General features: G+C 53.3%; 1 protein-coding gene across 7 annotated transcripts in view; it reads left to right on the forward strand.

Annotated features, from left to right (window-relative positions):
• Positions 1-10,752, forward strand: part of BOC (BOC cell adhesion associated, oncogene regulated) — a 58,723-nt gene extending 47,971 nt beyond the window's left edge. For 5 of the 7 annotated variants that reach the window (XM_042788892.1, XM_033005233.2, XM_033005236.2 and 2 more), the window contains 11 exons: positions 1,330-1,492; positions 2,383-2,493; positions 3,716-3,922; positions 4,752-4,933; positions 6,077-6,182; positions 6,363-6,485; positions 7,109-7,330; positions 7,734-7,960; positions 8,552-8,631; positions 9,262-9,455; positions 10,043-10,752. In XM_042788892.1, the coding sequence (XP_042644826.1) occupies positions 1,330-1,492; positions 2,383-2,493; positions 3,716-3,922; positions 4,752-4,933; positions 6,077-6,182; positions 6,363-6,485; positions 7,109-7,330; positions 7,734-7,960; positions 8,552-8,631; positions 9,262-9,455; positions 10,043-10,227 (1,800 nt within the window). In that variant the 3' untranslated portion in view covers positions 10,228-10,752. The remainder of the gene's footprint in view (positions 1-1,329; positions 1,493-2,382; positions 2,494-3,715; positions 3,923-4,751; positions 4,934-6,076; positions 6,183-6,362; positions 6,486-7,108; positions 7,331-7,733; positions 7,961-8,551; positions 8,632-9,261; positions 9,456-10,042) is intronic. The other 2 variants (XR_004408924.2, XM_033005238.2) reach the window with 2 other exon arrangements.
• The last annotated feature ends 1,313 nt before the right edge of the window (positions 10,753-12,065 follow it).

Here is a 12,065-nt window from a genome sequence, read left to right on the forward strand (position 1 = left end):
TTTCTTGGGATGCTTAAGGATTGTGTGGAAAGGAATTAGACCCAATAACCCTTAAGCTTGTTTAGAAAGAGTCTCTTTCTGTCGGAGATCCTTAGGATCAAGTTTTATAATGATCTGGTTTTTGACGTCTCTGACTGGAAAAGCATGTGTGCAGAGAGGGAAAGAACCAATTCAGCAACAAAAGAAGAGACTCTTTGTGTGAAAGATAGCTATAAGGAAAGTAAAACCTACTGACAGGAGGTTAACATTTGTACTGGGCAAGGGTCTGATTCTCTGGAAAGTATCTGGGAATGTCTCTTTATTCCTGCTCTTACGCTGCCCCTAAAATCTAAGAAGCCTGCAAGCAGTCGGATGCCATGCAGTTGTTATCTTTGTTTCTTAAGAATTTCTCTTTTTTTCTTTCCTGGATATTAGCAGTCTTTAGGGCTCCCCTCCCTGGCCTCACAACTCTGCGGGCTCGGGAATAAAAATAAAACGAGGCAGGCATTAATCAGTCAGTGTCAAACGCTCGGAGAAGATGAATGATACAGCAGAGTCTTGGCATTTCCGTTTTGTTGCGTAGCCCGCATTGCTAATGCTCCTTTCGGCACCGGGTCACTTCAGTGTCCTGCTTATTTGCCTGCAAAAATATTATCCTTGCAGCTGGGGAGAAGGAAGAAGGTCCCACCTTCCCCCTCCGTCTGCATGGGGTGTCAGGGCATCACCAAAAAACGAACTGTGTTTCCAAGCCTTTCTGGGGGCCACAGCCATACACGGTCTCTTTTCCCTGTAGAAACCTGTGCTCAAACGTTACGGCTCCTCATCTCAGCCAGAAAGTGCCAGCAGTGCGGCTGGATAAAACTGGATAAAAAGCCATCAGTCAAATGATGCAGGTCCAGATGACCAAAGCAGTGTCTAAGTACCTCACCTGATGGAAATGGCCAGTGTCTAAATGAGCAGCTCAGCAGCTGGGCTGCAGGAGCTTTGGCTCCTAAAGCAGCTCGAGCCTCTGGCTGATGCTGCCTTTCGTGGGCACGCCAGCTCCAGAGCTTTACGCGCGTTGAGGGGCAGTGGTGTCAGAGGGGAGCAGCGGACAGAACGGGGCTGAGTGCACCTCTGGGGTCAAGAAGACACCTCGGTGCTTGGTGGCTTGTCCTGCTGACACATGAATCCTTCAGCTCTGCAAAATCAGGCTGGAGACATCTCCCTCCTCTGCAGGCAGGGAACTGGCCTCCAGGCCGGGAAGGCAGCCCTGGTTGATACACAAACTGTCACGGAAGTTTCTGAGCTCGGTGCAGGCAAGAAGCCCAGCCTGCCCCCAGCTTTGCAACGCCTGCCTTGGTCTCTCAGCAGGTCACCAATGCCTCGGACAGCTGGGCAGTGAGGGACGTCCCAGCCTCGCAGCATCGTCTGACCCTCACCAGGCTGGACCCTGGGAGCCTCTACGAGGTGGAGATGGCTGCTCACAACTGTGCTGGCGAGGGACAGACGGCCATGGTGACCTTCCGGACCGGTAAACGTCAAACCTTTCCCTGGGTGTTTTGCTCTGAGTCAGGGGAGGGCCACTCGGGGACATCCCTCCCCAGCCCTGAGGCACAGGCACCAGCCTTAGGACAGAGGGGCCGTTTCTGCTCTGGAAACCCATCTGCCCTCAGCTTAGAGCGACTCTGTCAGAAGGGAAAGTGGCGAGTGGGTTTGAAAGAGGATGAGGAAAATCAGGTCTTGCCCTCTGCCTGGGTTGGAGCAAGTCCCTTCCTCCCTCAGTGTCTTCAGTTGGACACCTGCAGAACCGTAGATAATAGGTCCAGCGGGGATGTCAAGAGGTCACTTAATCCATCTTCTGTGGGGAGACAGGGGTTGTTCCCAACAGGTGTTTGTCTAATCTGTCCTTAAAAGCTTGACCTGCACTAAAGGAAACTCCAGGCCTTCCCGTGCAGTCTGTTTGGTGCTGAGCTGTCTTGGCCACTAAAAGGATGTCCCAAATGCCTGTGCTGAGTCCCCCTGTCTCCTGGCCACTTTTCCTGTCTCCAGCAGGTGTGGGGAATGGCATTTCCTCTGTAGCAACCCTCCCCATGGTGGTGGGCTTGCTCACGTCTCCCCTCAGGCCCCCGTCTTGTGCTAATTACTACCTTCCCAGGTAGAAAGATAGCTATATTTCAAGAAAACCAATTAAAAGTTTTAGAAAATTAAATATGAAGGGGACCTATTACCGGTTTAACAAACCTGCCCCTTAGGTTTAGTTCCTCCCTGCTGGTTGATTGCTTTGAACCCCTGGGGCCGTTTGAGTCCTGAGAGTGCTTACCTTGGCATCATGGCTGGGAATACTTTCTTTGCTCATCACAGCAAAAATGAACCCTGAGCCGTGTCTCTGTGTCACTGATGCCACCTCTCCCTTCTGCACAGGCCGGCGCCCAAAACCAGAGATTGTTGCCAGCAAAGAGCAGCAAATCCAGAGGGACGACCCAGGCACGAGCACTCAGAGCAGTAACCAGTCCGACAACAGCCGTCTGTCCCGTAAGGCCCTCCCCAAACCGGGCGAGGAGGGAGGGCGAGGGGTGCTGGACCTCTTGTGGGTGGCGGTGGCCGGGCTGCGCTGGGGTTGAAGTTTCTGCTGGGTGAAGCACAGTCCGTGCAAAGCTCGGGGGGGTTGCTCCTGAGGAGGTAGGAGAGGTCCTCCTCGGACACCCCTGCTACCGCACCCGGCAGGCGGCCTGGCTCAGGGGAGCAGGCTGATCCCGCTGCCTGCCCCCACCACGAACGCAAGGACGTGTCAGAGACTCGCTGTCTCTGGCCGAGTTTCTCCTGGAGGGTTCGGAAAGCCCTGCCGTGGAGTCTGCGAACGTGCGGCGGCAGAGGACCAAGCAGCTGGCGCGCACCACCACCGCTGGGTGCTGGGGGAAGGCGAGGGAGAAGGGGGAACCAAGCCCCTTCAGGTCCTGCCACCCTCCTCCCTCAGCCAAGCCCTGGCACGGGGCAGTTAGTGCCCGTTCTGGGTATTTTGCTGCACTGGAGGAACATCAGTTCTTTACTGGTTAATCCAACTCATTGTTTCCCACCTTGTGCCTGCCGTTCCTATTATTCACCAATGCCATTATCCTTTCTGTGACATTCTCTCCTTCGATCCTTAGCCTTTCTGTGAAGTCCTCTCCCTTCAGTCCCCCCCACTCACTCATGTGTTGCCTTTTCTTTCATCTCCACAGCTCCGTTCGTCTCTTTCCCTCCCATCATTTGATTGTTTTCCTATCAAAGCGCATCTCTACAGTTCAGAACTTCTCCCTGTTTCCTCCTCAGCTGGTTCTTCTCAGTCCCTCCCATTTTCTCCTCCTACACTCGCCCGTCCGCGGTGCCAGTCTCCCGCTGCTCGCTGCTTCCACGCCAGCCAGGCCTTTTGCTCCGCGCCCAGCCCCGCACCCCCACCTCTCACTGCTCTCCCTCCCGTGATGGGTGGACGCGCCTCAAATCTCATCTCATCCTACTTGAGTTGGGAGCGGAAAAGGAGCAAGATGCAAGCAGGAGTAAAAGATGTTTGCAGGGCACAGACCGAAAGGAGTGAGGATTTGGGGGGGGTGCCAGCTCTCGGGAAGAGACAGAAAGAAGAGAGCATTCAGGACTTTGACACTGTGGGTGGGTGCAGCGCAGGTAGTCCTTCACTCGCATACCTCTGAGCAACAGGATCTTCCAGCCAGGGCGAGAGGAATGTGTTTCATGTCCTGATGTCCTTCTGTGCCCCTTGCAGCTCCGGAGGCACCAGACCGCCCAACCATCTCCATGGCGTCTGAGACATCTGTGTACGTGACCTGGATCCCCCGTGGGAACGGCGGGTTCCCTATCCAGTCTTTCCGTGTGGAATATAAGAAATTGAAGAAGTTGGGAGACTGGGTCCTGGCCACCAGCGACATTCCTCCCTCTCGCCTCTCTGTGGAAATCCCAGGCTTGGAGAAAGGTAGGCAGGTGTTCTCCTCCTGGCTTCCTGGAGGTCTGCAGGGAAGCTGCGCGGTCCCCGCAGGATGGTTAACCATCTGTCACGTCAGGCTTAGCCCCGGCATGTGCGAGCAAAACAATGCCTCCCCAGCTCCCACCCTGGCTGCACGGGGAGAAGCTGCAGATGCTTCTCCAATTTCTCCAGCTGCAAAGACCAGCGTAGATTTGACCTCCCTCCGGGAGGCTTGCTCGTGCTTTCCTGTATTACAGGATATAGTTACTGAAGGCATTTGGTTTTGCCATTTACGAGACAGGACAGAACTTTCCTTAGCCACAGGCAAGACAGATGGGCGCACAATTCCCATTGCATTTCACGTGGGAAAAGACGGCATCACTGAGCTGGACAGCTTAAAAGCACAGCGTATTTACCCCAGCTTAAAGACCAGTAGCACAACGTTTTGGGTAAAAATTACTTAGGCTTTGAGCTTTTAACTGGTGTTTATGCACTTAATTTCCATGTAGAAGTTAATTTCCCTTCCATGGGAAGGACACCTTCCCGTACCTGCTTTGGGTCAAGACATCCTTTCAGAAACCTTTGAATCCACCAACACATCTTCCAGAACTGTTACCTGACCTCTAGACCTCCTAGATAGGAATTGGGGAAGGCAAATAAAAGCAGGCTCCATCTAGCACGTGGCTGAAATCTGGCCATGCAGTGTCTGTACTTGGATCAAAAGTCTCTCTGCCTTCTGGAGACCATGCAGCCCCTCTCCACAGTTAGGCCTGTGCTGACAGCAGAAGTCCTGGAAGACTCCAATCTCTTCCACTCTTATTTCCCATTTTCCCTCTAGGCACATCCTATAAATTCCGTGTCCGGGCACTGAACATCCTTGGAGAGAGCGAGCCCAGCGCGGCGTCTCGGCCGTATGTGGTGTCTGGGTACAGCAACCGAGTGTACGAGCGCCCTGTGGCCGGGCCATACATCACCTTCACCGATGCCATCAACGAGACCACCATCATGCTGAAGTGGATGGTAAGGTTTGTAGGGGCGGAGATCTCTGAACGTGCAGGAAGCAGGGCTGTGGGTGCTGCTTGCCCAGCTTGCACATCTTCCAGGGTACCACACTGGAGCCCGGCACCGGCACCAATGGATCTGGGATCCGTTAGCCCCCTCCACCAAAGGAGGACTGGGATTGGGCCGCACAGAAGTGGGGGGAAGTCAGAGAGCCTAGGAAACCCTTTTCATCTGAATGCAGCACTGTCCACAGGAGGCATTTCAGCAGATAACCTCAGGGTCTTGACCATTTGTTCTGCAAGCGCAGTCCAACAACGCATGGGGCGGCTGCTTGCTCTCCTGGCCCAATTCCTGGAATCCATTAGTACTTCTGTCTGTCCTGGTAGTTTCCAGGAGGTAGGTCCTTCACTCTCACTGGCTGGGTAGCAGTCCTGAGTGCTGATAATCATTTACAGCAGTCCACACCAGAGCATTTTAAGGAGTGGGAAGGATCTTTTGGATGACAAGCCTAGATCCAAGTGTTTCCAACAGCTTAGAACTTATTCAGAGGGGGACACATTATGCTCTTCTCTCCTAGCTGCTCCTAGCCAGAAATTGCTACAAGGCAGGCTGGGCACTGCTGTTCATTTAAACACAAACGGTAACTGACAAACACTGGGTGAAAGACAGCGAGAACGCATGGAGCTGGGACAGTACTGCCCTGGGTGGGGGAGGAACAGAGCTGTCTTCAGAAGCACAAGACTCTTGCAGTCACCGGTTCGTGGCAAGATGCGGTTTGTCTGGGAGCCGTGAGCCTCCTGGAGTCAAGGTGAAGGCGTGCTAGTCCTTGCCCAGCTGAGTCACTGCTGTTGAGGAATTTCCTCTCCGAAGCACCGGCTGTGGCTGCTGAGAGGGAGCAGAGCACTGGATGCTTGGGGTGACAGGACCAGACTCATGACTTGTCTGTCACCTGAGAGAAGCAAGGGGTGAGAGTGTGAAGTAGCAGTGAGCTCTGGGAAGGAAGCTCTTACTGTGCAAACCCATGGCAACACAAGGAAGATCCCCCTGCTGGGTCTTCCTCCCATCCCATCCCATCCCATTTATCCCCACTGCTCCTCGCCTAGTACAACATGCAGCACAGACCTCTCTGCTGATTTCTGCTCTCCCTCCCATTCTCTGCAGTATATCCCAGCCAGCAACAACAACACGCCCATCCATGGTTTTTACATCTACTACCGCCCCACTGACAGTGACAATGACAGCGACTACAAGAAGGACGTGGTGGAAGGTAGGAGATAGTGGGAGACTGGTCTGGGCTGCTGGTTCCTCCTGGAGGAGCACACGGCCGGGAGGAGCCCTGAGAGCAGAAGGTGGCTGCTGCTGCTGTCCCCCGGCGCTGGTGCAGGGCTGGGCCAGCTGCCTGTTCCCCGAGGGAGCTGACGGCACCGCGTGTTTGTTCCCTCCTCAGGAGACCGGTACTGGCACTCCATCAGCCACCTGCAGCCAGAGACCTCGTATGACATTAAGATGCAATGCTTCAACGAGGGTGGCGAAAGCGAGTTCAGCAACGTGATGATCTGTGAAACCAAAGGTAACCAGCTTGCCAGGGCAGCTCGGGGAGCGCAGCCTGCAGCTGCCGGAGCGCAGCACGGCAGGTACCAGCCCTGCCTGACGTGTGTCACCCAAGCTCAGGCGAGCGGGTGGAGGCAGCACCGGGGAGAAGAGAGCCCTAGATTTGTAGATGCTGTGGATCGGTATGTCTGTATACCCATACTGGTACTCACAGACCCCTTGTGCAGATCCGTCGCTATTTTCCTCAGGGCAGTAGTTACCTTTAGTTTTCCTAAGTCTCACACAGATGGTGACCGGAACCAGGAGGGCTAACTTGCCCTTGCTGTGCTGATCTCCTGTCTTTGGTTATAAGCAGGTCCCAGGTTGTCTTCCCAAGCAGCTGGAACAGCATGAAGTCCAAGCGTGTGTTTTGGAGAAGCTCTTTTCCTTTTTCCTTTTGCTTTAGCAGCCTGGCAGAGCTGCAAGCCAAGTCTGCACTGCAATATGCATCAGCCTCGGAAAGCCTCTGTCATCCAGGAGCACTTTTTTAAAGCCACGGTAGAAGCCTGTCCACTCCTCAGCAGCACAGACATCCCCGGAGCAGGCTGCTACTCCATCTGCCATGTCTGCCTCTAACGCGTGCTCTCTCTCTTCCCTTCGCAGCTCGGAAGTCTCTCAGTCTGCCAGGTCGTCTTCCACCCTCCACAGTGCCCCCCCAGCAGCGTCCCCCCCTCAGTGGTGGGCACAGTGGCCTGGGGACAGGAGCCATGGTGGCCCGTTCCAGTGACTTGCCGTACTTGATCGTAGGCGTTGTGCTGGGCTCTATTGTACTCCTCATCGTGGCTTTCATCCCCTTCTGCCTTTGGAGAGCCTGGTCCAAGCAGAGTAAGGGTTCTTTCTTGAGGGTGGACTTACAAGACGTGCTCTGCCCTGCGGGTTGGATCTGACCCTGGGTGTAGTTGGGTCAAACACCCAAAACGTGAGGGCTGCACATCCGGGGAAGCAGGGAGAGGGTGGGTCTCAGATGTCCTGTGGAACCCTGTAAAGACCCCCTAAAGTCCCTTCTCCTGCTTACCTTGTTGAGAGGGACCCCTGGGACTAGAACAGGGGAGAGGGGCACTCCCTTTGCCTTCCTGTAGGGCCCCTTTCCACCACTAGTCTCCAAGGGTGCTTTGGGTGCCAAAACAGCCGCCTGATAGGACAGCCTAACGCTATCCCTGCTGAGCTTCAAGAAGCTCAACCTTACCTCTGATTTTGGCCTCAGACTTCTTTTTTCTTCCCTCTGCAGAGCAAACCATTGACATGGGCTTCCCAGGAGCTGGGCTGCTGGTGTCGTCCTGCCAGTACACCATGGTGCCGCTGAGGGGCATCTCTGCTCCTCGTGCCAACGGACACCCCTATGTTAACGGGCAGCCCTACGCCAACGGGGCCCATCTGAATGGCATCTGCCCCGCTGCAGGGGTGGGGTATGCAAGCACCAAGCCCCGAGATTACAGTCCAGATGAAGCGCCACCGGTACGTCCACACCTGCGGTTAAAAGTTGGTTTGACATGAGCTGGAGGCCGTGGTTGCAGTGAGAGGGCTTCTCCGGACATGGCTGGCCCACTTTGCAGCATGCAGAAGTGGCAAGACTGGCTTCTTAAAAAGAGGTTTCCCCTTTTCAGTGGAGCCCGAGTCATGGGAGGAACAAGAAGGTCTCCAGAACACTGGTGAAGAGGTGGTTTCTTGGGGCAGTGGCTCTAAGCATTCAGGAGGCAGTGAGCAAAGGCTACTCTTGTGGGAATAGTTCCTGCTTCTCCTGAGCAAAGCTCGCAGGGGCTGACAGTGTTGAGAACTCTGTGTGTCAACAGTAGCACAAGCCAAAGCAGTGCCCCAGCTGAGACTATAAACTGATTAATGTCCCCCCCATTGAGTCAGCAGTAAGCGTGAAGTGAGTTTTTCAGTTCCACTGTCCTCTCTAGCAAAAGAAACAGTTTTAGCTTTCTCTACCTTTTGTCCTAAGAGCTTCACCAGTTTGCCCCAGGGCTCTGGCTCCCAGATCAGCGCCTGCCTCTTGCTGCTTCTGCGTGGCATTGCTCTGCTGAGAATCCTTCTCTCTCCTTCCAGTCACACGAGGAGACCAACACCTTGCTGCAGGCGAGAGTGCTGCAAAACGGGACTGCCCAGCGAGACTACCAGCCCTCCAGGTTAGGCCTGGCTTGTGGAAGGGAGGCTGGCACAATCCAGCGGGGCCCACAAGACTACGTGCTCACAAAAACCTGCCCTCGCCGTGCTCCCATCTGTCCCAAACCACTCGGGAAACAAATCCATACTCCAGCACTGGGCCTTCTTGGTCTTAATTCTCTTCGTATGGCTCATTCCTCTTAAGCTTTGAGGGAGGGATAATTTAATTGTAGAGATGGCCAAGCCCTACTTCCCCCTGCCTCCTTTTCCTCCCCCTGCTCTTAAGTGGGAAACCAAAAAGTAGGATGAGAGAAGCTAACATCTGTGACTGGCTGCTGATAAACAGCTGCCCCAGAATCTGGCCGGGGCCCAGCTGTGGGTGCTTTGTGTCTCACTGTTCAGACACCAAGTCATTGTTCCCTTGCTCCCCGGGAGGCACCGCTCCTCCCAGCTCCTGCAGCACTCACTCGATCTTGAATCGTGGGTACCAGGTCCCATCACCTCCTTCCCATCCCACAAGTACATCCCGGTTTCTGCTCTTCCCCTCATTTAGGAATGCTCTGTGTCACTGCATTGATGCAGCTACACGGGTCATATCTTCCAAGGAGGAACGATCTGTTACTAGTGCTAAACCTCTTTGTCTGCCTCCCCAGATTGCCCAACTCAAGAACAGAAGACAGCTCATTCCTCTACAGTCTCCCAGATGACTCTACTCACCAGCTTCTTCAGCCACAAGATGACTGTCCTCACCTTCAAGAGCACTTTGTTGGCCTCCATCATCCAGTGATGGGCAGCAAAGTGGGAGGCCCTAGCCTGGACGCGCGACGGGATCCCCTGTTCCACCAAGGTCAGTGGTCTGGAAAATTCTGTGCTTGCTTTATCTCAGTGTTTTCGTCTGATCTTGAAGGGAAATCCCACTGTAGAGCCTTTCTGATGACTCTGTCCATGCTTGCTTCTGCGGTGCAAGGGCAGTTTTAACACTGTGTAGAACAGGAGCATGGAAAGGCCATACTAGCAGTTGGGGACTTTAAATTGCCTTAGTCAGTTTTAAAAGATGTATTTCTCATTTCTCCAGCAGTCTGAGCTGTATGCAGCTGAAAGGGCATATACCCACCTCCAGTTGTAGAGACACTGTCCTTTAGTACTTCTTAATTTTCCATTTTCCAGACCACCAATAGAACAACAACATCCCTGAAAAATTATATTAATCCATCTCCCTAGACCCTAATCCATTGATCCACCCCTGTTGTGTGGGTCAAAGCCGTTGTGTGCAAGCGCAGGATCAAACTCCCATGGAGCCAGGACTTTCAGAATGCAGATCTTCCACTGATCAGACTACTTGTCCTCATAAAGTGGACTGCTGACTGGAAAGCTACCCCAGCATCTCTCATTTCTGTATGCATCGTAATAATTTCTTGCTCCTTTCCCCTTCAGGAAGCCCTTGCTGCCTAGGCCTAGTGCCGGTCGAAGAGGTAGAAAGACTAGACTGCTGCCAGTCCAGAGGAGATCTCCATCCCCAGAATCCAGTGATCACATCTCTGGGTCAGGACCTACCAAGACACCTGAACAGCAGCCCGCCACCACTGAGGCCCTTAGAGACTCATTCCGCCACCAGCTAGGGACCAAGCTGCCTTTTGCAAAAGACTTATTCTAAAGAGAAAAAGAGAATGGGTATTTATTTTTGTATAACACCCCTATTTATATATTTATGCACTTGTATATAGATGTATATGTGCCTTTTATAATGCTATAGAGACAGAAGGCATCCTCAGCACGGTCACAGGAGGGCCCAGGAAACAAGGCAGCAGCTACTCCTGGCACCGGGCTGTTCATCAGAGCACAAGACTGAAACAGCAGCACAAAAGACGTTGCAGGACACGGGTCCAAGGAGAGCTGCCACCACCAAGATCTAGCACCCTCTTGCAGTGAGGGCTTCACGAAAGATTACACTGCCAAAACGGTCTTTTCCTCTCCCCTGCGAGAAGGTTTGGCCCAGGAACTCCCTTCTGTGAATGGACTGGAGTTATGCACTCTGCCTAACCAACTGCACCAACCCTTCACATACACGCCATCTGCAGCCACGTATCTGTAAAGACAAACCCACGCTTTAACATCTAAAATAAAGGCTTTAGTCTTTCCTGTGACTGGCTGTATGCTAAATCCTCCCCCAGAATAAACCCACTCTTTTTTTACCTGCAGACATACAGCACGCAGGACACTCGGGGAAAGGCGACATTTTCCTGAAGTTATAGTTCTGCAAATAGCCACAGACATGAATCTTCTTAATGATGAGCTCAGGACTAGAGGGACAGCTGCTACCTGTGCCAGTTAAGTGACATAAAACTTCTAGTGAAGAGCACAGCTAGAGGAAATTTTCATTTATCTCCAAGGACAGCTGCCTGTGTTTGGTGATGGGCGGGGACAGGGGAGGCTGACAGACAGACACCCAAATCTCTGCAGATTGTATTTCCTTATTTCCCACTGCCCCGTCCTGTGGTTTTCCAGCCTCAGAGGCTTTCAGCATCCAGGCCTATGGATAAGGATGTTTTTTTTTTTCCCCCATAAGGAAATGGGATGCTCATCACCTTCATCAGGGCCTGCTGAAAAGGCAGGTAGTACAAGTATCCGGGCCAGCGGGGGCAGCTTTTGTGCCTGGCTGGGATAGAGCTGGATCCTGGCCCAGCATACGCCGTGCAGAGGAGCAAAGTCCTGTGGCAAAAGGCAGGGAGTGGGGAGGAGGAGCAAGAGCAGCTGCAGGTTGTTCAATCTGTTTAATTAAAAATTAGCAACAAAGCCCAAGCTTCCCTGTGCACTCTCAGAAACTTTGCAGTGGAAGAACAGTGCAACACACCCCCTCCACTTAGGGGATGAAGGAAGTTTTCCCAGTAAGACAGGGTAAGTGCTGTAAATGATCGTGCAGTGCCACCATACTGGATGCCAGAGGCAAAGAATAAAACCCAGAAACGTACAGAGCCTGGCGCGCTCTCGCTCTGATCGGGCAGGTGCAAGCCCGTGGAATCACAGGCTGCCTTTGCATTTGCTGTACCCTCCAGGTAAATACCACGTCCTGCACTGCAGCGCAGTTTTCCACAGCTGCAGAGCAGAGGCAAGGGGGAAAGTATGTGACTGGCTCCATACCCAGCTGAGCGCTGTCGGCCCTGAGGAGAAAGGCCCCTTTGCTTTCTCCAAACAAACAGCACTTGCCTTGACTCTAGCTCAGCTAGCAGAGGAGCGCCACTGCTGCTAGGATGTTCAGCAAATAACAAAATACACCTCTAAGGCAGACCTCTTTCCCCAGTTTTGAGAGCACAGGTACCAAAAGCTCTGTTTGCCCGTGTGAAACATATCCGGCCTTCAACAGGCGCTCGTTTGAAGAGCGGACACAAACACATACGCACAAACACACGGGGCATCCGCCCAGGGCAAATCTCTGCACTGGACTGATGACAGCATTTAC

This window comes from Tyto alba, unplaced genomic scaffold, assembly GCF_018691265.1.
Source record: "Tyto alba isolate M040663 unplaced genomic scaffold, T.alba_DEE_v4.0 Super-Scaffold_14, whole genome shotgun sequence".
In the NCBI taxonomy this organism is placed as follows: Eukaryota; Metazoa; Chordata; class Aves; order Strigiformes; family Tytonidae; genus Tyto; species Tyto alba.